A 24,111-nucleotide genomic window follows, 5' to 3' on the forward strand; every position below is an offset into this window, starting at 1 on the left:
AATATTGTGTACATATGTTTCCTGATATTCAAAGGGTATTGTACCTCAAAGCCATACAAATATCATCAATACCACATAAATACGTCAAGACTATTAATTAAGTTAATTTGAACATTAAATTTAAAATTTATTTTGATGTTTGCTGAATTTAAGTTAAATCAATAGTTAAATCCTATAAATATCAAACGTCGCCAGTTTTTTCTCCGGTTGCCAGTTTTGCTCGAAAGAGTGCAGATCATAGACATGCAGCCCTTCACCTCCGCGTTCGGCATTGTTGCGCGCCGATACGGTGGACTGAAAGGCTTCTACTCCGCTCCATTCTTGCGCTCCAACACTCTGCTTTTTTCTCGTTCATTTCTTCGTCATTTCGCACTTATATCCACACCCTCGGCCGCCGCCATGTCTACTGTTTCGCCTCCGGATGTCACCATTGCTTCCATCAACCCGAAGGTGCGTCTAACTTGAATCCATCAAGTTTCATTCTCTCTGGCTAATGTTAGTTTAATTTTTATTGAAGAATTTACTGTTTGGGTTATATTTGTTCAGATAGTGTTTGGTTTGCTGCCAATAATTTGAAGCGGTGATAAATTTTTTTGAAATAAATGCAGCTAAGTTCAGCCGAGGTTGAATCAATGCAGCGCTTTTATATTCAACCAAACCTACAAATTATGGTTTTCTGCATTATATTTACTTCACAACGATTTTGCTGCGATATAATCTTTCCAATTTTTTTTTTTTTTTTCAGTTAGTGCTGTGCTTCTTGTTTGTACTCAGGGGTTTGGTGTATTGTTGTTGAGTGGATTTCTGCCAAAAGATGAAAAGGCCGATTTACGTGCATTTCTGTATTTATTAATGAAAGTTTATGAATAACCGCCCTACTTTGACTATTTTGTTAAAAGTCAATGCCTCTTTAGTTTGGTTGGAAATTATATTTGCATCTTAATTCTTAATAAAAAGGATAGTTAACAGTTACTAGTCTTTCTGATTTAGCCAGACTTTTGGGAGTATGCATAAGTCATGCTAATATGCTTTAAGATGACAACAAAATTGTTTAGGATCCTTTCAGGGCAACTTTTTCCCCATTTTGCTTTTCAGAAGGCTGCTAGTTAAGTATTGCACAGTCAATTCTATGTATAATATTCGGATGTAATTAAGTGCAGAATCAATCCTATGCATGATATCCAGATGTAATTAAGCAATTAGTGGCATGATATCCATATATAATTAAGTGCAAAATCAATCCTATGCATGATATCCAGATGTAATTATGCGATTAGTGCTGATTGTTTAAACTACTAATTTTACCTCATCTTTTTATGGAAATATAAATAGCCATTTATGTTAGATAGACGTTATTTTAGGACTAATTATAACACATGCCCATCATGTATAATTGTATATATTCTTCCCATTGTAATGATGAAGATATTGAGAGAAATATACACCATTCTTTTCATGGTATCAGAGCCTACCGATTCTGAGCCTTATTAAGAGACCATCTCTTCTTCTCTCTAAGTTGAAATACATAATAAACAAAACTTAAATTTCAGTCAAGCCTAAAACTAGCAAATTCGATAATCCGAATGATCTCTTTTTTTTTCACTACTCAGATCAACCCAATCTTGTGTCGTTACGCAGCAGCTAAATGGAGAAAATTACAATACCTGGAGTCGTGCCATGTTGATGTCTCTCAACATCAAAAATAAAGAAAGTTTCGTTAACGACACCGTCAAGGAACCACCAGAAACTTTCACCACAGAACTTCAACAATGGAGACACTGCGATAATATTGTCAAGGCATGGTTGTTTAATACATTTGCAGAAGTCATTGGAGTAAGTATAATATACAATGAGAGTGCCCATGAAATTTGGCTCGATTTGAAAGAATGTTTTTCTCGTACCAACAACGTTCATATTTTTCACATGGAAGAAGCCATCCAAATTGCAAGCAAGGTGATATGGCAGTTGGAGCTGATTACACCAAGCCACTTGACACCCTATATAACATTTCTAAATGCACGTGTGGTGCCATGAAGTAAGTGTTGTTGTTTCAACAAAGTCAGAAAATCATGAAATCCCTCATAGGGCTTAATGAAACATACACTGGTATAAGATGACAGATTTTGGTCATGGACCCTCTTCCCAATGTCAGCAAGACACATTCTCTCATGCTCTAAGAGGAAAAACAGAGCGGGATGAACAATGCAAGTGTACCACAGCTGGAAGCTCCGGCTTTTGCCGTGAAGAATAACACACGAAAACCAGAGAGAGTTTTCACGCCAAAAAATCCTCATTTGAAGTCTAAAAATATGACAAAATTGGGCATGCCTCAGACATGTGTCGAGCATATCTCAAATGCGACTCAAATGCGATTATTGTGGATGACAGGGACACACTATCAATGACTGTAGGAAGCTGCAAAGGGCCAATCCACTGGGCAACAAACTTGAATGGAAAAAAATCTCCCTCCCAAAGACAGTGATGCAGATACCAGTGCGTCGACAAGTTCACCACAATTAACCCTTACAACCGAACAATATCAAAGTCTCATGTTACTACTTTTAGAGAACAAATCTAATTTGATGGCTAATCATGTTGGCAGTACATCAGCCATAAGCGATATCTCAGGTAAAACATTTTGTACCTCTATTTTTGACAAAGAAGTGTGCTGAATTATTGATACAATAGCCACGATCACATGGTATATTCAACCAACCTACCAACTACAAAATCCAGTATCGCCAATCGAAAAGTTCACTTGTCCAACGGAGCTACTGCAACTGTCACGCACATAGGCAGCATCCATTTTGCTAACTTCGTTTTACAAAATATTTTATGTGTTCCTTCAAATTAAATTTGATTTCCATCAGCAAATTTGTGTTTGATTCACAATGCCTTGCCACTTTTAATTATCACACTTATGTGCTACAAGACTAATGATCAAGGAAGATGATTGGGACGGGAACTGAGAGAGGAGGACTCTACTACCTTGATGCTCCGCAAAAGAGCAAGTGCAATATTGCTACTTCACCAGCCCCAAATCTCTGACATAAACGTCTAGGTCATCCATCGAATAAAGTTTTCAACTTGTTTTCCTTCCCAATTACAAAGAAGAAAATTTGTAATGTTTTTATTTGTTTAATTTTCCCATTGGTTAAGAAAAATCGTTCATCTTTTCAAACAAGTTTCATTCGTTCAAAAGCACCATTTGAATTAATTCATGTTGATATTTGGGGAGGATACCATGTTCCTTTAATCACAGGAGTGTGGTATTTTGTCATAATTTTTGATGATTATACACGATGCACATGAACTTATTTAATAAACCATAAATCAGATACACTTTCATACATCATCAAATTCCTAATCTTGTTGAAACACAATTCAGTCTGAAGTTCAAAATCATTCAAAGAGACAATAGTTTTGAATTCATATTGAGAAATTTTTATCTCGAAAAAAACATCATTTACCAATCCAGTTGTGTTTCCACTCCGCAACAAAATGGACTAGTCGAAAGAAAACATCGCCATCTACTCAACATAGCCCGAGTCTTACTATTTCAAGCCAATTTACCCAAAAATTTTGGGGAGATACAATCCTAACTGCCACCTACCTAATTAACCAAACTCCAACACCCTTCTCCAAGGAAAGACTTCTGCTCTTCCAAAAATAACCCGCATATGATCATTTGCGCGTGTTTGGGTGTCTTTGTTTTGCTTTAACATATCATAAGCTATCAACCAAGTTTGATCCCAGAGCCATTCGATGTCTTTTCGTAGGCTATCCATACGCTCAAAAGAGATATAGAGTCTATGAACTTTCAACTGGGAAAGTTTTTGTGTCACGAGTTGTTATTTTTCATGAAAACATTTTTCCTTTCTCTTCTTTCGCTATAGATAAATGTCCAGTGCCACACTCCACCATCCACATCGACATGCTTTCATTCGATGAATTACCTCAAGAAGATATTCTCTCTTTTCAAAAAAATGAAATCCCTTCTCAAGGGACTCCTTCACCCGCACTCAGTCCAAGTTTATCCTCAGAACAACATGCGCATCCGAACCAACAAATATCATCATCATGGCCAATAAGAGCAACAAAAACGTCTAGCCATTTGCGTGAATAGTTTGTTGGTATTTCTCTTCCCTCACGACACACCCCAACTTCGAACTCCGTGCTGGCCTGGTATCTTCTATCCCTTAACCAATGTCTTATCGTATCTAGATTGTCACCTAAACATCATGCTTTTACCACAACTCTTTCAATTGAAAATGAACCAAAAACTACTCATGATCCAAAGTGGCAGGTTGCAATACGAGAAGAACTTGCCGCACTCAACGCCAATGACACATGATCCCTTGTAACATTACTGTCTGTAAAAAAGGCCAATTGGATGCAAATGAGTATATATAATCAAACTTCGTGCAGATGAGACAGTTGAACGCTACAAGGCCAAATTAGTGATGAAAGAATATAATAAAATTGAAGGGTTAGATTACCAGGAAACCTTTACCCCTATAGCAAAGTTTATAACAATTGGCTTACTCCTTGCATTAGCTTCAACTAAGCAATGACATCTCCACCAACTAGATGTCAATAATGTTTTCTTATTGGGGATATCGACGAAGATTTATATATGTCACTACCTCCTGGTCTCAGACGAAAGGGGAAGACTCGAGTTTAGAAGCTTCACAAATCATTATATGGTTGTTGACCTCATTTTGAGGTCATTACTTTTTTCTTAGGATCCTAGGATCTAAATCTAGGGGTTCCTATTGACTATTTTAGAAAACTAGTATTGAAATCCATCCCCTTTAGAAATTCCAACTACTTCTTATTTCTCTTGTGATGTCTCGCATTGATGATCTTAAAATCATCGTCGTATGGTTGAGTGGTTAAAGACTATCATGTGGAGACTCAGAGAGAAATTTTCAATAGGATCTCAAGCCCTAAGAAAACTCTTCAGGACTTTATCATCACACACACAAAAAGTGCACAAAATTCACTAAGTTGCACAAGATCAGACTAGAATTGAGCTTAAAGATGGGTGAAAATATGAATTTCTCCAGATGACCTCTGACGATAAAATGGACTGTGTCAACACGTCCGGAACACTAATTTTAGCTAGGAAAGACACCCATATTGCCATAATTCCGCACACTAGCAAATTGCATGCAAATCGATGAATTTGTCAAAACAACATCCAAAGGCGAAATAGACCACGCTTCGGAATGTCAGAATTACTTAAAAATGACATCCATTTTGTTATGATATGACGCACGAATTAAAATGTACAAATCAAATTTTTATTTTTGAAATATTAAATACTTTTATATTTATATTATTACTTATAATATAAATTATAATCCTAAACCCTATGTACCCGCATTCCCGCACACGTAACCCCCACTCGATCCCGCGGGGCTCGTCTCGCCCTCTCTCGTGCCCTAAATTTCGTGGCTCATCCACGCGGCAACCTCCCCCCCTCTCTCTCTCAACTCTTCTTCCTCCTCGCCTGTTAACTGTTACTATTTGAAACATATGTTGGATGTAATATTTTGAGACAAAAGGCTTTATGAGATTTGACTTTGATGACTCTATTTTCCTCATTTGGTGAGCTCGATTTTGGCTCATTCTAGGTTGGATTTTAGCTGAAAGTTCTGTACTGTTTCTGCCCATTTGCTGGGCTCGGTTTGGATTAAATTAATTGTAATTAAATTGTATTCTTTTCTTTAGCTCTTATATTGGGCTTGGTTTTATCTAAGATCTGGGCTCAGTTTGGCTTGAAGGTTTATCTGTTTTTGCCCCCTTCTGCTGGGTTTAGTTGAGTTGAAATTATGTTTTATTTTGTTCCACCTGCTGGACTCGATTTTGGCTGGAGCTCTATTGTTGTTTGCCCTTTCCTGCTGGGCCCGATTTACCTTTTGAGCTCTTTGTTTTATCCTTCTTGCTTGGTTCGATTTGCCTCTGTGCTGTGCTTGGTTTGCTCCCTGTGTTGGGCTCAGTTTTGCTTTGAAATAGTTTAGTTTTGTCCCTGTGCTGGGCTCGATTTGTGCCTTGTGATGGCTGGGTTTTGGTCACTTGTTGGGTTAGACCTTACTTTCGGGTTGGCCCTATGTTGAAAAATGTTTTGGGCTTAGTTTTTGTTTTGGCTTGGTTAGGTGTTGTTTCCATCACAATATATGGTTTGCTTTGTGGCCCTATGTTGCTTTTCTGGGCCATGAACCTTTCAGTTGGGAGCTTCCCTGTTGGGTTGGGAGATTTATATCCTAAATGGTTGGTGGTTTCCCTTTGCTATCCCTGGCCGTGAGCCTTCTCCAGTGACTCCTTTTATATTGTTGGCTGGTGGCTTTTCCTCTTTGGCTGTCCTTACCCGTGAATTGGAAATTGTTGGTTTGGGTTGGTGGTTTCTCTGGCTACCCCTACCTGATAGCATCTAATTGTGATTTCTCTTATATTGGGCTCGGTTTGCCCTTTTGGCTGCTACCCCTGCTTGAATAGGAATTAGTGGTTTCTCTGGATGTTCCTGATTGTGAGCATTTCTTGTAGTATCCTTCTATTCTGTTTAAATGTTTCCTGTTGCCGGGATGATGAATATTTGGTTGAGTGTGCTATTTTGGGGCTTAGTCGTGCTTTTTCTTGCCCCTACCCTTGAGCTTCTGTCCTCTTTCTTGTCCCAAACTGTGAGATTACATGGAGAGCTTAACTGTGCTTTTTCTTGCCCCTACCCGTGAGCTTCTGTCCTCTCTCTTGTCCCAAACCGTGAGATCATATGGAGAGCTTAACTGTGCTTTTTCTGGTCTCTATCGTTGGACTTATTCTGCTGGTTGGTTGTGAGGGCTGCTGCCCTTACCCGTGAGCATTTCAGCTGGTTTTCTTTTGTCCTGTTTGGTTGTTCCCTGCTTTCCCTTTGATTTGAAGCTGGTTTGGTGGTTTTGGTTTGCTCCCCTGCCCGTGAGCATCTCAGTTTGTTTTCTTTCGTCTTGTTTGGTTGTTCTCTGTTGTCCCCGACTGTAAACGTTTATATGGATGATTTCATGACTTATTTAACATGAGAAGCTTTTGATTAAGGATTGAATTGAATGGTTTTAATATTGACATGATTTTTGAAAATTTAGAAGGTTGTCGTCCCTGAATTACTTTTCTTTGTTTAATTTGTGAAATAAAAAGGGCTCTTACAACTTCATTTTGAGGAAGCATAAAGTTGATATGAATTGGATTCATGAAGGATTCGAAAGCTCATAAAATTATCATTCATGAAAGAGTTTCTTTTTAGAAGCTTCACATTAAAATTTGGATAATATAATGCCACATTTGAATTCAGGCTTGAATGTGTGAATATGTAGACAGTGGTAGGGTTGTTTATACAATTGTCACATTGATTTGGGCCCGTTCCGACCTGTTCGAAATAAGATTTGGAAAGAATACCTTTTTTGGGTTGATTCATTTATAAAATTTGAGAAAATGATATTATTTTTGGATTGATTCAAGGATTTTGGGCTCTCCTTTTCAGATCTTTTCGTTATAAGTTTTGAGGGTTGATTCACCCTTCGTCTTTTCGATCTTTTGGGTGGATCAGTTCCTCCTCTCGCTCATCCCTATTTTTATTTTTATTTTCTTGTTTCTTGGTTCGGTTTTCAGTGCTTATGTCTGACACATAAGAGCCCACATGTAGTCTTTTGCTATATATGAAATCATCAAACAATGTCACAAGTAGGTCGGTGTTGTTTTGGGGCTTAGGGCGATGATGACAAAGATACGTGACTGGTAGGGCAGAATGATATTCCATCCTACGACATCAGGACCCAATCCTGGGACCTGATAAACTGTAGGATGACAGTATCATTCACCGATATAAGACATAAGCCTAGCGAGGGACCCTTACCTTCTTAGGTTGTTGGCGGTCCTACGCCCGATAGCGTGATCGACTCGTGAACAACTATACTTTTCAAAGCTGATAAGAACAGACATGATAAGAACAAATACAATATTTATAAAAATATTTTCACTATAAAATTGATACAACTTTCTTTTTGTATGCCTGAAATCCATGTGCATGCTAAAATATAAATTTTAAATGTGTTACAACTTGGTTGTCCACTTGTTGGATACCGATACTAGGCTAAGGAGTACCCTCCTAAATTAGGTTTAGTAAGACACCATTCTAGTTGAGTGGAGGGCTCTATGAATCCGGGTGACCGATAGTAGCCTTCAACGTGCCTCGAGTATAAATATATTATATTTGAGCATAGCCCTGACTCGAGTGCTTGCGGTCCCCCTTTTCAGATTTTTCGTATGTTTTATCTGGAATTTTTGGGCAAAGAACTCTTGGTCCCTTTTCCGGGATCTTCCCGAGATTTTGATAATTTTCTTGGAATTATCATTTGTCGATTTTCCTGAGTTTTCCGTCGTAAGTCATTTGTCGATTTTTCCCGAGTTTTCCGTCGTGGGTCATTTGTCGATTTTCTCGAGTTTTTCAGGCAATGTTTCTTTTATTTATACAGTGTATACTAGCTCGTTTAAAAGGGCAGCAAGCCTCCCAGATATACAGGTTTAATTTACATTACAACATTTTACTTCACAACATACTGTACTGTTTTTTCTTCTTTACTGTACATTCTACTGTTCTTTTCTTTTATATTGCATGCTTTATTGTTCTATTATACATTATACCTTAGTGTAGGAAAACTCAATGGTTACAAGTATCCTTAAAACTAATATCAAACCCGAAGGTGCTACGACGAGGAGCCTGGAGCGAATAACGTGGGCAGCATGATGAGGACATTCAGAAGAGCAACGTCAAAACAAATTCACATCACTAATCACTTTCCTAGTTTAAATAACAACTCATAGGATTTCGAGGTGGTTTGCCTAGCGCAGCATAAATCCTCACATGCCACATTTAGACTTTTGCATAATCCTGTTGTGCAATTTTAAGTCCTGACACTTTAGGGTTCCGAGAGTACTGTACGGTACGGTGTAAATCCTCCTATCTTTTTAGGTCATTTGCATGATTAGATATCGTGTAAATGTAAGTTCTAAATTCTAAAATAAATTGCAGGATTAAACATTGAATAACATCATTTCAGAGACATAAAGTTAAACAATAGGATAGTTGGAAAATCACTGGGGTTCTCCCTAGATCTGTGATATTCCCTACTCTTCGCTCCTTTGGATTTCTTAAAATAACTGTTCTTGTTTAAGTCACTCCCATTTGATTTTTCCTGTGTCCAACCTTGAAAACCTAAACTTTGAAATCTGGAAGTCAAAACTACTGATCTTAATCGAGAGTCTTCTTAAGTGACCCCTGGTCATTTAAGATGTAATTAACTATAGGGGTTTGCCTCTATAAGGAACTTGAAACCCAGGTAAAATAAACCTTATATAATTCTTATATTAGGTAGGAGAACTTGACAACCATACATAAATGGTTTTGCAAACCAAACGGATGTCACAAACTCCTTATTTTAAGTGGTTGAGCCTATTGACAAGTGGTATGTTTATCCTTCGGGGTAGTGTATTACTTGTGATATCGCGCTCAACCGTCTGAACTATTTAATATGTGACACTCGTTTGGTCTCATTTATTTTTAAATTAAAAACGTTACTTTCAAAAGTCATATTTGTATTAAAACTATTTTCATATTTCAAAAAAATAACGATCGACAATGGTCTCAAACAAGCCTCACGTCAATGGTTCATTAAGCTTTCCACTGCTATATGGCGAGCCAATTTTATGCAATCAAAGGAAAACTATTTCTTGTTTGTCCGATCACATAATGGTAGATTAATTGTCCTTCTTATGTATATAGATGATATCATCATTGCAGTGGACGAATTGCAAGAAATTGAAGATGTCAACGTGTTCTTGAGGAATCAATTCAAATTAAAGGATCTCGAACAATTGAAATATTTCTTTGGTATTGAGGTTGCGCGATCCCAAAAGGGTGTTATATTTTCACAGCGGAAGTATGCTCTTGAAGTAATCGAGGATGTTGGATATCTTGGTGCAAAACCAGTCTCTTTTCCTATGGAACAAAACTCATGTCTCAGCAAATCAGAAGGAGAATATGCCAGTGATCCATCATCATACCGAAGACTAGTTGGGAGATTAGCTTACTTGACTATCACACGTTCTGACTTGACATATGCAATTCACGTTTTAAGTCAATTTATAGACAAATCACAAGTACCACACTTAGAAGCAGCCCATCGTCTCCTACATTATGTAAAACAAACAACAGAACAAGGAATTTTGCTCTCAACAGAAAGCTCAATTCAACTAAATGTTTTTTGTGATGCAGATTGTGTCAGGTTTCGTGACACTCGAAGATCAGTCACTGGGCATTGTATCTTTTTTGGGAGTTCATTAATTTCTTGAAAAACTAAGAAGCAGACTACAACATCGCATTCTAGTGCAGAAGCTGAATATCGGTCCATGACCACTACCTGCTGCGATGTTATTTGGCTAAGAACAATTTTGCAGGATTTGAGGATCATGCATTCACATCCTGTCAATTTATTTTATGATAACCGAACAACACTTCACATCGCCTCGAATTCGGTCTATCATGAGCTAACAAAGGACATAGAGATTGATTGTCATCTCATACGAGAGAAGGTTCAAGAAGGAATGACAAAGTTGATTTACGTATCCACTTTAGAGCAACCAACGAACGTTTTCACAAAACCACTAAATTCTTCTCAATTTTCGATACTACTCAACAAGTTAGGAATTATTAACATGCATTCCAAACTTGAGGGAGAGTATTAAGGATTGCAGAATCAATCATATGCATAATATCTAAATGTAATTAAGTACGAAATCAATTATATGCATGATATCCAGATGTAATTAAGCAATTAGCGGCATGATATCCATAATGCATGATATCCGGATGTAATTAAGCAATTAACGTTGATTGTTTAAACTATTAATTTTACCTCATCTTTTTATGGAAATATAAATAACCATTTATGTAAGATAGACGCTATTTTAGGACTAATTCCAACACATGCCAAGCATATGATATTGTATATATTATTCCCATTGTAACGAAGAAGATATTGAGAGAAATATACACCATTTTTTTCACTACTTCATTTTTTTTTTTTTTTTATTGACACGCCATCAACAAATTTTATCATGTGACACAAATATCGACATGATTAGCAAGAATCTTGGAGCATTTTCTTAGCAAGAAAAATTTTGAACCATATCATAAAGTCCTTGTAAAATGAGGGTGAAATCCATTGGTAGTGTCTTTTATATAATTCTAGTATGCATTCTAAAAATTTCATGTGATGCATACAAAACTTTCCTCATAAGAGGTTGGAGCGCAAATTTCTAGAGCTTACAAAAAGATGGACTTTAAACAAAAGGTGAGTATGTGAGATATAATTTTAGTGACAATGTTAATATTTATCAATCAATGTTATTAACCAAAAAATGATGCTTTGGCATCATAAGTTTAAATATATTGGATCTATTGTACAAATAAATGAAGATACAATGATGGTTTTGCTTCTAAATTTAACACTAAGTGATTGAAATTAAAAAAAACGCCTTGTGAGTATTATGTGATGAATGATGTGGATGAGATGTAAAGGTAAATTGTATAAGATTATAATTTAGTCTAAAATGTTGTATCAATTTAATATTTGGTAGGAAAAGACATTATCATTGTCTAATTTGAGTTTAAAATAAATGATAACATTAATATGAATGATAAATTGGTGTCATACTTAATGCATGCTGCTGTTACCGCTATAGGGACAGTGGATGGTTTTTTTTTTCACATCCTTACCTTAGCTTGCACAAAGAGATTGTTTCCATAACACGAACACAGGACATATAGAATACACTTGATGCATTTTAACAACTGCACCATGTTTGTACCATAGGAACGATAAATTAAGACATGAGTATAATAGATGATTGATTGGAGTGACAGTTATCAAAGATAAAGTATTTGAAATTAGACTTAATTGATTTTGATATAGACATTCAAGGGTAAAAATTTGAACCATTATTCAAGTGGATAAAGTTAACTTCAATAAATTTTGGCAAAGAAGGGATAGATCCAAGATAATATGGATAGAAGTTGTTCAAAGTGATTTAAAATTTTGAAGAGCAAAGTTTAACGCTTGAGGCAACAATTAGCAAAAATGGAGGGAAAATGATGATTCATAAACCTGGTCCTAAATAACTGGGATATGATGATGATGATTTTCTTAATCTCAGTTGTTGCAAGTAAATGTGTTCGCGCATCAATACACATGCATATTTATGCTTATTATTATTTGTATTCCAGTAATGAATTGGTTCTTTTTCCTTATTTAATGTCTTAAGTGAAGTATATTTGAATTATCCAGGGTGTATGCCATATTCAATTGCCATTTATGATTGACTATAACAGCTTCTTTCTTGAACTAAGTGAAAATATTTTGTTGATTGATCGCTTGGATATTCCAAATTTGATTTATATTTTAAAAATCATATCTGATGAGGTTATGTGTGCTATTTTTGCCGTACAGCATCTACAAGAAGATTTAAATGCAAATTCAGATTTTTTTCCTTTTGATGAGGTCTGTATATTTTCTTCATTCTACCTTATTATATAGTAAGATGTGTATAATTTTTTACAAACTTTTGTTTAAACCAGTTTTTCTTGCATCTATTAGATATTATATTGCAATAGCGGGAATCCCCATTCTCTTGGTCAGCCACCAGTTACCTTTTTTAGAGAGGTTAGTTTTGGCCTCTCTGATCTCTATTACTTATTACTATTTTTGATTGAGTACATTCTGCTGCAGGTTCTTGCTTTATGCAGCCATCCTTCTATCTTGAACAGGGATGAAACTCATGTCTTGTTTAGGTATGGTTCAAAAAGCTATGATTTTCAAGCCCAGATAGTAAACTTTTGTCATGTTGGATAAGACCACTTTAGTATACTGAAACAGAGCTCTTAAACATTGAGGCTTATTTTAGTGAAATAGTTGGTATTTCATTATGAGCTCTTTAATCAAACGTGATTTAGCAAGGGTAACAGTATCTTTCTCGGTAGTTTCACAGAGGTGGCTGTTAGGTCAAAGCAGATCCTATCTCAATGGATGAGAGTTTGGTGGAGACAAATGATGTTGCTCTTCCTGAAACAGTTGTATATGTTTGATCTTTTTCACAGTATTAAACATTAATTCTAAGTTGGGACATTTAACATGCCTGATTTAGGTTTATATGTTGTTTCAGTGAGGATGCCATGGCGAGAGCAGGGGAGATTTTAGATTTATTCCCGGCTAGAGCTACTGGTGCTTATAGTAATGGTCAGGTAGGGCGAGAGGTTGAACGGTTGATTTTAATATGAAGTTTCACTTTGAAAATGCTGTTATTTTCTCAAAATTTAAGGGAACAGAAGGTTTATGTGAAGCAATTGCATCCGGAATCGCTTCCCGTGATGGATTTCCATGCAATGTTGATGATATTTTATTAACAGATGGCGCAAGTTCAGCTGTATGCTCTTAAGCATTTTTTTTCTCCGTTCTGCATTACTGATTTTCAGAATTCAAATGGGAAATATTTATACTATCTTCTTTCATCATTTGCTCTTTTCTCTGTAGGTGCGCATGATGATGCAGTTACTAATAATGTCAGAGAAAGATGGCATTATGTGCCCTTTTCCTCTTTGTCCTCTTTATTCAGCTTCAATTGCTCTACAGGGTGGTTTTCTTGTACGTTCTCTGTTAGTTTGTACGATTAATTTGTGCCATATATTTTGATTACTCAAATACATACCATTAGTAAATCTCTCTGCGATGGTAGATTACTATATATGTATATATTTTGCTAGACATGCTTTGGATACCTCTGCTGAAGTTGTGGTGTGTGCTGTCGTGGGCTTGTACATTAGCTCTTATTAGTGTTTCTAGTATGGGATAGGCTTGACACGCAGTATGTGCTGTTTTGGAGATGGTTGCTTGCGATTTTAGATTTCATTGTTATTATTATTTTTTGTTATCTGCTGCTATTAAAAAGAAAAAAAAATTGCATTGGAGTCGTCAGAAATCTTTAAGCTCCAAAAAATTATGCCTGTTGATTCGTAACTTTTATCTGCGAATGCTTTGTTTTTCGTTTTTCTTAAAAGAACTTCCTAACAAAATTGTTGATTTTCTTTCTTTTTCCTTAAAAGCACTGCTTAACAAAATTGTTGATTTGGAAAATCCTAACTTTAAATTGCCTTATGTGGTTGTGCTTTGCTCACAGCCTCGTTAGGTATGTTCTGAATAAATGTTCATAAACAGCCGTTGTTTTTACTAATAAAGTCATACGGGTTTTCATTTCCTTCTAGTTATAATTTGTTCATTGTGTTCTAGTGGCCTGCATGACTGCTTTTCATTACGGTCAAAGTAATTAATGGAACAGTTTTCTGTTCAAGGTACCATATTATCTTGATGAGACGAGTGGGTGGAGTATAGATATACCTGAGCTAAGGAAACAATTAGAAGATGCTCAATCCCAGGGTATAACTGTAAAGGCACTTGTGGTGATAAATCCGGGCAATCCCACAGGACAGGTTAGTTTTCAAATATGACCTATATTAACGTTTTTTCTTAAGTAACCTATGGAAGTTAAAAAAAATGCATTGAGAACTATTTTGGCCCAAGTGTATTCCTTTCATATAGTTATTTAACCTTAAAGTGCATCTTGTGCTAATGAATATACCAAAAATCTTTGGCATGTGACAATTTTAATGTTTTATTTAAAGGTTTTGTTTAAAGAAATTGATAGTTTTTAGGGCATATTGTGTCTGCTTTACCCGCTCCATTGCTGTTGTATGCGGCTCTCTTGTGACTCACCTTCATGTGCGCGTTTAGCCTCCATGTTAGGGCTCATTGCCCGGCCCCGCATGAATTGGCCACATTTATTTAGCTCAGCGTGGCCTTCCATTAACTTGCATTTGAATGTGCTGCTTTCTCTCGATTGCATGTCCGGCTTTTGCGTTAGCGCTTAGGCGATCGCCTCCTTTTGCTACTATTTGGCGTGCTGCTTTGTGAGCTTCTCTTGTTGAGCGCACACCTTTTGTCAATATCTTATGGTGTTCAATTTCGTGTCATGTGGTATTCCTATTATAGGAATGCCCGTCTCTCTTCCTCCTGGTTTTAGTGCTTTTAGGTTCTGTTCTCCATCTTTTTTATCACATTTGGTGAACTTCTACTCCAGCTCTCATCGTCATTGCCTTTCTCGTTCTCTTCCTTTTGTCTTTGATTGATGCTTTGCCTTTCAAATCCACTTTTTAAACTGGATCCACCACCTTTGCCTCCTCTTTTTCTTCATACTCTTTCTTCCCTTTCTTCAGCTCTTCCTAGGGCAGTAGTTGAACCCTAACTAGATCCTCTCCTACCTCAATAGGACCTCCTCCTTCTCATCACCCTCGCTCTTTTAGTATTGTTGTTGGTGGTTATTATCAATATTATTATCATTATTATTGAGTTTATAGCTATTACAAAATGAGACTTATGACTCTTATAATAGGGAATCCCAAGCATTTGGGCTTACGACTCTTTCTTGTAAACAAGGCGGATGAATTAGTTACGTCATTTGTATGTATTTTCATTTGATTCTTGAAAGCATTATGTAATTCATTGCCAAGTATTTTCTGTAAGTCCTATTTATATTTTGACATGATTTTCTCATGTCTTTTGTCCAAAGTTTTGGATTAATTTTAATAGCACTTCCTTGTGATGACTAGCAAAAGTCTTCCCAATATGCCAATCTAGCAAGTGTAGCAGACAAGGCACCATGACATAACAATCCATTCTATCAAACCAATAAGAATGCTTAGGTGTATTTCTTTGTAAGATATTTTGCAGATATAGTTTCCTAAAATTTACATGAAATAACTTTTTATTTGCGTCGAAATGATGAGAATGATTTGTTTTCAAGGAGGTAAAAAATTTCCTCTCATTTTTATTCTGCTTGATTTTGAAGGCGTTTGTGGGTGAACAAGCAAATCATTTTTGATGAAGGAAAGGGAGATAAAAGATGATGTAATGAAGATGGCGCTGCTTGCCGATGAGAGTTAAAGGGAGAAGATTATATAAATATAGAGGGGAGTGTTGTGGTTTTTTAAGAATAATAATAATTTATGATTATAACTATTGGGGGCTTTTTAATTTTCTTTATTATTTTCTTGGGGACAATTGGAATTTTTCTTGGTAATTGTTTATTTTTAACCTTTTTTATTAGAAAATTCTTTTATTAAAGATTGTTTATACACATTTTAAAATACTTCATAGAGTATGCAAAACTCCCTCGCAATTTCACAAAATGCAAATTTTCTTCCTATCTCATAGCCTCTCACACAACGAATTTCTCGATTCTAGTAGAGAAAGTGAAGAATTTGGAATGAAGGGATTGAAAGAGAGGAGGAAAGAGTAAGAAAGGGAGCTAAGTGATGGTGTTGGCGTAGCAATGCAATAAACAATTGAGGGTACCATCATTTAGAAGTCCTCGTTATGTTAAAAAATCTTGGGTTTAAGGGCTTATTTATAGCCCTATGTTGTCCCTTGAAGTAATAATTACAAGCTAGGGGTGTAAACATGTTGAGTCGAGCTCAAGCCACCCCCAACTTGAGCTTGAGCTTGATTAATTTTATCAAGTTCGAGCTCAAGCTCGAGCTTAAGCCTAGGAGTTCGAGTCGGCTTATGAGCCGACTTGTTTATTATAAAAAAGAAAATAATATTAATCTAAGATAGTGTTGTAATAAAATGAAAAATAGAACGAGTAATTAGGAGATAAATAATAAAAAATCATTTAATATAAAATACAAAATATTATTTTTAAACATTTTCAATACTTTAAATATAAAGTCTTCAAATTTAATATATTTTAAGTATATTTTATATTTTTATTTTCTTAAATTAGCACGCTAACGAGCTAACGAGTTGAGTCGGGGTTAGCTTGAACTTGACTTGTTAGCTCATCGGGCTCAGTACATGAGCCGCTTATTGAGCCAAGCTTGAGCCGGCTCACAAGTTGGCTTGACTCACTTACACTCTTATTACAAGCTGTGCTTCATATTCAATTCAAGTTAAATTTAAAACAATACTCAAATTTAAGTTCATTCTAGAAAATTTCTAAAAATCCTAAAATAACCCAATTAAAATAAAACTATATCATTTAATAGCCATTTGATCAAATAAAACTTAGAAGTGAAGCACCTAAAGGTTGAGAAGCTTGGCTTCATTTGTAGTAGCGATGGAGTGTTGAGGTTATAAGATTTAGATGGATGGTCTCCATCAACTCTCTTTCATTGTCCTAATACTTTTTTTTTTGCACAGACATTGATTGGTTTTCTTATTTTGTTGACAGTTTTCTATTTATCTAGTAGTTTATTTTATTTTAATGATCTTATTGCTTAAAAATCTTGTTCTTTATAAGATAAACAAGAATGTAAAGATTAATCACTAAAGAAAATTTAAAGCCATGCATTATGTAACGCCATGCTTTTGCTTTTTTCATCTAATATATTTTAGTCTCTTATAATCTATATAATTAAATATTTCTTGTTCCAACATTTAGATCTTCCAAAAGTTAAGTCATAATGGATATTGTTTTATTAATTTATTGTTCTATTAAATACTTAATTATTTCCAAAAATATTGTTCTTATATTTTAAAATATCTAAAAGTTATGAACACATTCTCCTAATGTTTTCATGATTGTATATGAATTAATTATCAACTCCAAAATGTGAAAAGTTTGAGAAAAAAATTTCTTTAGATTGGTTTAGGTAATCTAATAAGTCAACAACAACAATAACAACAAGCCTTTATTCTACTAAGTGGGGTCAGTTATATAAATATTTTTTCTCCATTGTGTCCAATTGAGTGTCACATTTTTATTTAATTCTAATAAATTAAGATCATTTTTTATACAATATGTCCAAGTTTTACTAAGTCTATTTCTTCCTTTCTTAATAAAAGCCAAGTTTGAACCATCTACTCTGCTAACTGCATCATTAGATGGTAGACGTTTAATGTGATTAAGCCATCTAAGACGACTCTCTTTAATTTTGTTCGCCACTGGAGCTACGCCAACCCTCTTACGGATATATTCATTTCACATTTTGTCTCTAAGTGTAAAACCTAATCATCCACCTAAGCATTCTCATCTCGGCAACACTTAACTTAATTTTATGCTTCTCTTTTAAAGGCCAACATTTTGCGCCATAGAGCATTGCAGGTCTTACCACCATCTTATAAATTTTTCCTTTCAGTCTAAGCGGTACTTTTCTATCACACACTAGGCCCGAAACATTCCTCCACTTCAAACAACCAACTTGAATTCGACTGATAACATCCTCATCTATATCACCATCACTTTGAACAATAGACCCGAGATTTCTAAAACGTTCATACCTTTTAATAATTTGATCACCTATAGTTACAACTCTATCACTAGAGCTACTACTACTAAAATTATATTCCTTGTATTCAGTTTCAATTCTACTCAAACGAAGGCCTTTAGACTCTAATGTAGACCTCCATAATTCAAGTTTTTCCTGAGCTCTTTCTCTAGTATTATCCACAAGAAGGATATCATCAGCGAAAAACATACACCATGATACATGCTCCTGTAAATGTCCAGTAAGAGTATCCAAAACTAAAGCAAAAAGATATGGGCTTAGAGCCGATCCCTGATGTAATCCAACTGAAATAAGAAAATATTTGATCGATTCTCTTTCTGTTCACAAGTAACAACTCTAGCATACATATCGTTAATGTCTTGAATGGAAGTCCTATCAACACCTTTATTCTCTAGAACTCTGCAAATGATATCTCTTGGAGCCTTATCGTACGTTTTTTTTAAATTAATAAAAATCATATGTAGATCCTTGTTATTCTCTTTGTGCTTCTCCATCAAACCTCTCAATAAATGTATAGCTTTCATATCAGACCTGCCCGACATAAATCCAAACTGATTATAATCTTTGTAATGCGTCTTAACCTTTGTTAAATTGTCTTCTCCCATAATTTTAAAGTTTGATACATCAACTTAATTCCTCTATAATTTGCACACTCTTGTACATCCTCTTTATTCTTAATAATAAAGATCATAATACTTTTCCTTCACTCCTCAGACATCTTTTTAGTTTTTTAAATAATATTAAAGAGTTCAGTAAACCAAGAAATTCCAAAATCTCCTAAATATTTCCTAACTTCAATTGGGATGTCATCAGGTTTTACAGACTTTCCACCCTTGATTTTCTTTAAAGTCTCCTCAACTTTTTTTTTACTAATATGACTGTCAAAATGAAACATTTTATTATTATTATTATTAACGATATTAAGATTACTAAGGTCGATCGTATTTTCATAAATTTCATTGAAACCTTTATCAAAATAACTCACCTACCTATGTTGAATATCTTTTTCTAAGAAAAATACTTTTTTATTTTCATTTTTAATACACTTTTATTGGTTAAATCTTTACTTTTCTCTTTTCTTTATTTGACTAATTTATACATATATTTTTCACCCACTTTAGCATCTAATATATTATAAAAATTATTAAAAGCAGAATTTTGAATGTCACGGATTGTTCTCTCAGACTCCCTACTGGTTATTCTATATTTTTCTCAGTTATCTAAGCTTTTACCTTTTAACCAATTTTTATAACATCTTCTATTTTTTTTTTTCTTGCACATTATTATTCCACTATCAATTATTTTTATTTATAAAAACTTTTTCTTTTGATTCTTTACATCTTTTGTCACTTGTTTAATCGTGTTTGTTACTTTATCCTATATTAGATTTACTTCTTGATGAACATCCCAAATCTTGAAATCTTGAAGTTTACTCATAAAAATAATTTTATTTGTGTCTTATAAGTGCTTCCATCTAATTCTATGACAATGATTTCTAGTATTTTTTATTTTACAACTTTTCATCTTAAAATCCAGAACTAATGATCGATGTTGAGTACTTAAATTCTTAATTGGAATGACTTTAAAATATTTATATTCTTGACGATCTCTTCTTCTAATAAGAAAATAATCAATTTGTATTTTATTATATCCATTCTTATAAGTAATATTATGCTCATCCTTTTTCTTGAATAAAGTATTAGCAATAACAAAGTCATACGCTAAAACAAAATATGACTCTACCTTTCTTCATTAATCTCTCCAAAATCATGGCCACCATGAATATTTCTAAAATCTTCTACCACTTTACCGACAAGTCCATCAAAATCTCCTCTAATAAATTTTTTTTCTTCAAGAGGTATCATTTGTTTTAATTGTGCTAGTCCATTCCAGAATTTTTCTTTAGAACTTATATCTAAACCTACTTGATAAGCATGAGCACTTATAATATTAAAAATCTTAGTATCAACAATAATCTTAAGGGCTATATATCTATCTCCAATTCTATTAATTTTTATAACATTTTCTTTCAAACTCTTATCTATAATTACATCTACACTATTTTTAGTGTGACTCTTACCCGAATATTAAAGTTTAAAATCTAAACTATCAATCTCTTTTGCATTTTCTCCAACCCATTTAGTTTCTTGAGTACATAAGATATTTATCTTTCAATGAATCATAATATCAACTAATGTCATTAATTTAACCGGTAGAATATCTCATGAGATAATTTTATCTAAAAAATTACAAACAATTTAAAAGTTACCATGTGCCCCCATAGTCAAGATGCTGTCTCCCGTATGACATTGTCCCTATTGTTTAGGTGCTCACAGAGGAGAACCAAAGACGGATAGTAGAGTTCTGCAAGGAAAAATCTCTGGTTATTCTAGCTGATGAGGTACGGGTATCTATATTTACTTCATTTTTTTTTTTTTTCATTTGTTATTACTTTTCCACACATATACTATGAAAAAGAAGGCATGAGATTTAGAACATTTGGATTAGTTTGATTATTTTTGTTGATATTTTCTTATATTTAATCTTTGCGGTTAGTAGTTAATTAAATGAAGATGGTGCACTTGCTCACAGGTGTACCAAGATAATATTTATGCTGAAGATAAGAAATTCAATTCGTTCAAGAAGATTTCTAGATCAATGGGATATTGCGGCAAAGATCTTTCTTTAGTATCTTTTCATTCTGTTTTGAAGGGTATATTATTATGCCTGTCTTTCAGATGATAAAGTGCATTTTCTTTTGCTGCATATGATGCATGGACACTCCTATTTAAGAAGAAGTATCGTGTCGAACATGTATCGTACACAGACAGACCTCCGACATATTACAAACACACAGTAGTGTCTAATTTAAATAATATTTAAAAGAGTGATACATCTATCCTAAATTAATGAATTATTTTTTTTTAAAGATTTTTTAACGTATTTATTTTAAGATTAAAATTTTGAACAAATCATTATGTTTTTCTTAATTTAGAAGTTATACTTATCTTGATGTGACACAAGTTAGATAGAGCTTATTTTTTATATCATAAATTAAACAATATTTATAGATCACTTAGTTTTTGAAATTTAATGTTATTTATTTTTTTGTCTCTTCTTTATTCTTAATGCCCTGTTTATTTAATCTTTATCTATTATTTATAATTTATATTATGAAGATTTACATACGTATCACTCAATTCTCATGTAGCTACATTTCTGACTCTTAAATTTTCTAATTTTATATATATGTCACTTTACTCATGCATGAAAATATTATTTTACTTTTTACACGTTAAAATGATGGTATTTAGATGTGATAGGAAATATTTGGGTGGGATAAATGTAAAAAATAAAGTTTGGTTATTAGATATATAAATGCATAAGAATTGAGTGACATGTATTTAAACACTTTTTTATATTATAATGACATATTTCGTGTATTTGTGTCTTATATTTTCAATAATAGAAGTATCACGTTTCTGTGTCATGTTGTGTCGGGGCACTATAGTGTACTGCCTGTATTTGAGGTTATACAAATTAAGTAGCCGTAACTATGAATTGTTTATTCAGCTCGAGTACCTCATTGATGACAAATATTTTTCTTTCCCAGGGTTCTATGGAGAATGTGGAAAAAGAGGCGGCTTTATGGAGATTACCGGCTTTAGTGCTGACGCAATAGCACAATGTCGCAAGTTGGCAATTGTAAATTACTGCTGTCCAAACATCTCAGGCCAGATTCTTGCTAGCCTTATCATGAATCCACCTAAGGTGATTGTTCAAATTTCTTCAAGGAGATGTTTCATTAAGTTGAATTTATGTACGGTTATGTTGATCGGAACCAATTCCTTTAATTTTGCAGTCCGGAGATAAATCATATGAATCGTTCTTTGTAGAGTGAGATGGGATTTTGTCATCATTGGCGCGCCGCGCTAAGGTTAGAGTTTATTAGATTTTTTATTTCATAAACTATGCAAATCTACGATCACATGTTTTGATGCATGCGCTATAAAAATGTTCTTGGTAGTTAAATTGAGTGTGGATGAGTGAAAACTTGATGATTTATATGTGATAAAATTAGGACGGATAGATTGAAATATGATTATTTTATAGTAGGATTAAGTACAATGAGGTTATGTTGGCTATAAATGATTGAAGATGTACGGTGAGACATGCATGTAAAATTAATATTGACATGTATGAATGGAAAAATGGAAGTTTACTCCTAAAGCACCTTGTTTAATTAACCATAAGAGTCATGTTAAAACAATGAAACTTAGGAGTTATAATTCATGACCCTAATTAAAATAGCAAGTTTTGCATGCTGATGCGGATTGGAGCGAGGCATTGGAGAAATCTACCTACATAAGGATGATTCATATATTTGAATAAGGGTTAAATTAGTGAGATAAATTGTTAATAAATAGGGAAATTGAGGGATTTTTATGTTGAATGAAAAATTCAAGTAATCTAGCCAATATGATTGTCTTACATCTAATCATATACAATGTACTAAAAAGAGCAAAATCCGACTGATTGACAAACTTGGTCCTTTAACCAGTACATTTCTCTGGACTAAAATTTTTTTGTGGTCATTTACATACAAACCACCCAATTCCTATGTATTTACATATCTAGCACCTAAACTTTACCTTTTACATTTATACCACAAACTTTCATATCACATAAAAAATATCATTATTTTAACTTTTAAGAAGAGAAATACACCATTTCAAGCATAGGTAACGTAGAATATAATGTAAAAATTGAAGTTTGGGTGTTAGATATGTAACTACATAGGAATTAAGTAATTAAGTGTTTTGTATGTAAATCTTCTAATTTTTTTTTTCTTATGTAGTTTGATGAAGAGCTTGTCTCTTGACATTCAATGCAGGCATTAGAAGATGCCTTCAATAGTCTAGAAGGTATGACATGCAACAAGGCAGAGGGAGCCATGTCTCTCTTCCCGCGCATTCGCCTGCCAAAGAAGGCGATTGAGGCAGCAATGTCGGTGAGCTTAGCACCCGATGCATTCTACGCTTGCCGCCTTCTCGACGCCACTGGAATTGTCGTTGATCATGGCTCTTGTTTTGGCCAGGTGAGCTTTCTTGTACTTATTCGATCGGCTTGAGACCTGTAGTTCCTGTTTCTTATCCATGCCTGTCTTTTTAATTTTTTAATTTTTGCTTGATCTGGCTGAATGGTTCATGGAACTTGGCACATAAGATGCACAATCCTTGCTCAGGAGGAGAAGATCCCTGTCATCATCTCCAGGTTCAAGGCTTTCCATGAATCATTTATGGAAGAGTTTCAGGACTAGGAAATGCATTTCTCATGCTTAGGAGATTGAATTGGTGAGAATTAGGGGATAAATTAAATATATTCTGATGAGTATTGATTTATTCAAAAGAAAGAAATTTTTTTTTTTTTTGAGGAAGTGTTAGAATGGTTCTCCGATTCTTTGGGGCGTACATTTTAGTCACAGAGTTTATAAAAATGTTGATTTAATCTCAAGTTTAGTTTGGTGAGGTTGAAATAGTCTTCTTTTAGGTGATAGTAAAAGAGTGAAGATTAATTTGACATTTTATTAAACTCTCGGACAAAAATGACCTCATGTAAATAAGCAGGGGACTATTTTGACATTTTATCCAAAAAAAAAATATATTATTGATTCAAGCACCATATAT

The 24,111-nt window shown here is 34.3% G+C and overlaps 1 protein-coding gene across 1 annotated transcript; it reads left to right on the forward strand.

Moving 5' to 3' along the window:
- The first annotated feature begins 219 nt into the window (after positions 1 to 219).
- Positions 220 to 23,508, forward strand: LOC110023395 (alanine aminotransferase 1, mitochondrial-like). Its single transcript, XM_020722800.1, has 14 exons — positions 220 to 450; positions 12,537 to 12,587; positions 12,684 to 12,749; positions 12,816 to 12,877; positions 13,067 to 13,159; positions 13,249 to 13,327; positions 13,405 to 13,509; positions 13,617 to 13,727; positions 14,432 to 14,569; positions 20,751 to 20,825; positions 21,017 to 21,137; positions 22,038 to 22,195; positions 22,287 to 22,361; positions 23,319 to 23,508. Exons 1-13 carry the CDS (start codon positions 244 to 246, stop codon positions 22,323 to 22,325), a joined length of 1,305 nt encoding a protein of 434 aa, XP_020578459.1. The 5' UTR covers positions 220 to 243; the 3' UTR covers positions 22,326 to 22,361; positions 23,319 to 23,508.
- The last annotated feature ends 603 nt before the right edge of the window (positions 23,509 to 24,111 follow it).

Source organism: Phalaenopsis equestris, unplaced genomic scaffold, assembly GCF_001263595.1.
Source record: "Phalaenopsis equestris unplaced genomic scaffold, ASM126359v1 Scaffold000224, whole genome shotgun sequence".
Classification (NCBI taxonomy): domain Eukaryota; kingdom Viridiplantae; phylum Streptophyta; class Magnoliopsida; order Asparagales; family Orchidaceae; genus Phalaenopsis; species Phalaenopsis equestris.

What these genes read in the sequence shown, in the direction of transcription:
- LOC110023395 (XM_020722800.1), top strand. Translation starts at nt 244, where the DNA reads ATGCAGCCCTTCACCTCCGCGTTCGGCATTGTTGCGCGCCGATACGGT. An exon ending in ATTTTTTTCCTTTTGATGAG is followed by an intron (nt 12,588 to 12,683) that starts GTCTGTATATTT and finishes TGCATCTATTAG; the next exon opens with ATATTATATTGCAATAGCGG. An exon ending in TTATCATGAATCCACCTAAG is followed by an intron (nt 22,196 to 22,286) that starts GTGATTGTTCAA and finishes TTAATTTTGCAG; the next exon opens with TCCGGAGATAAATCATATGA.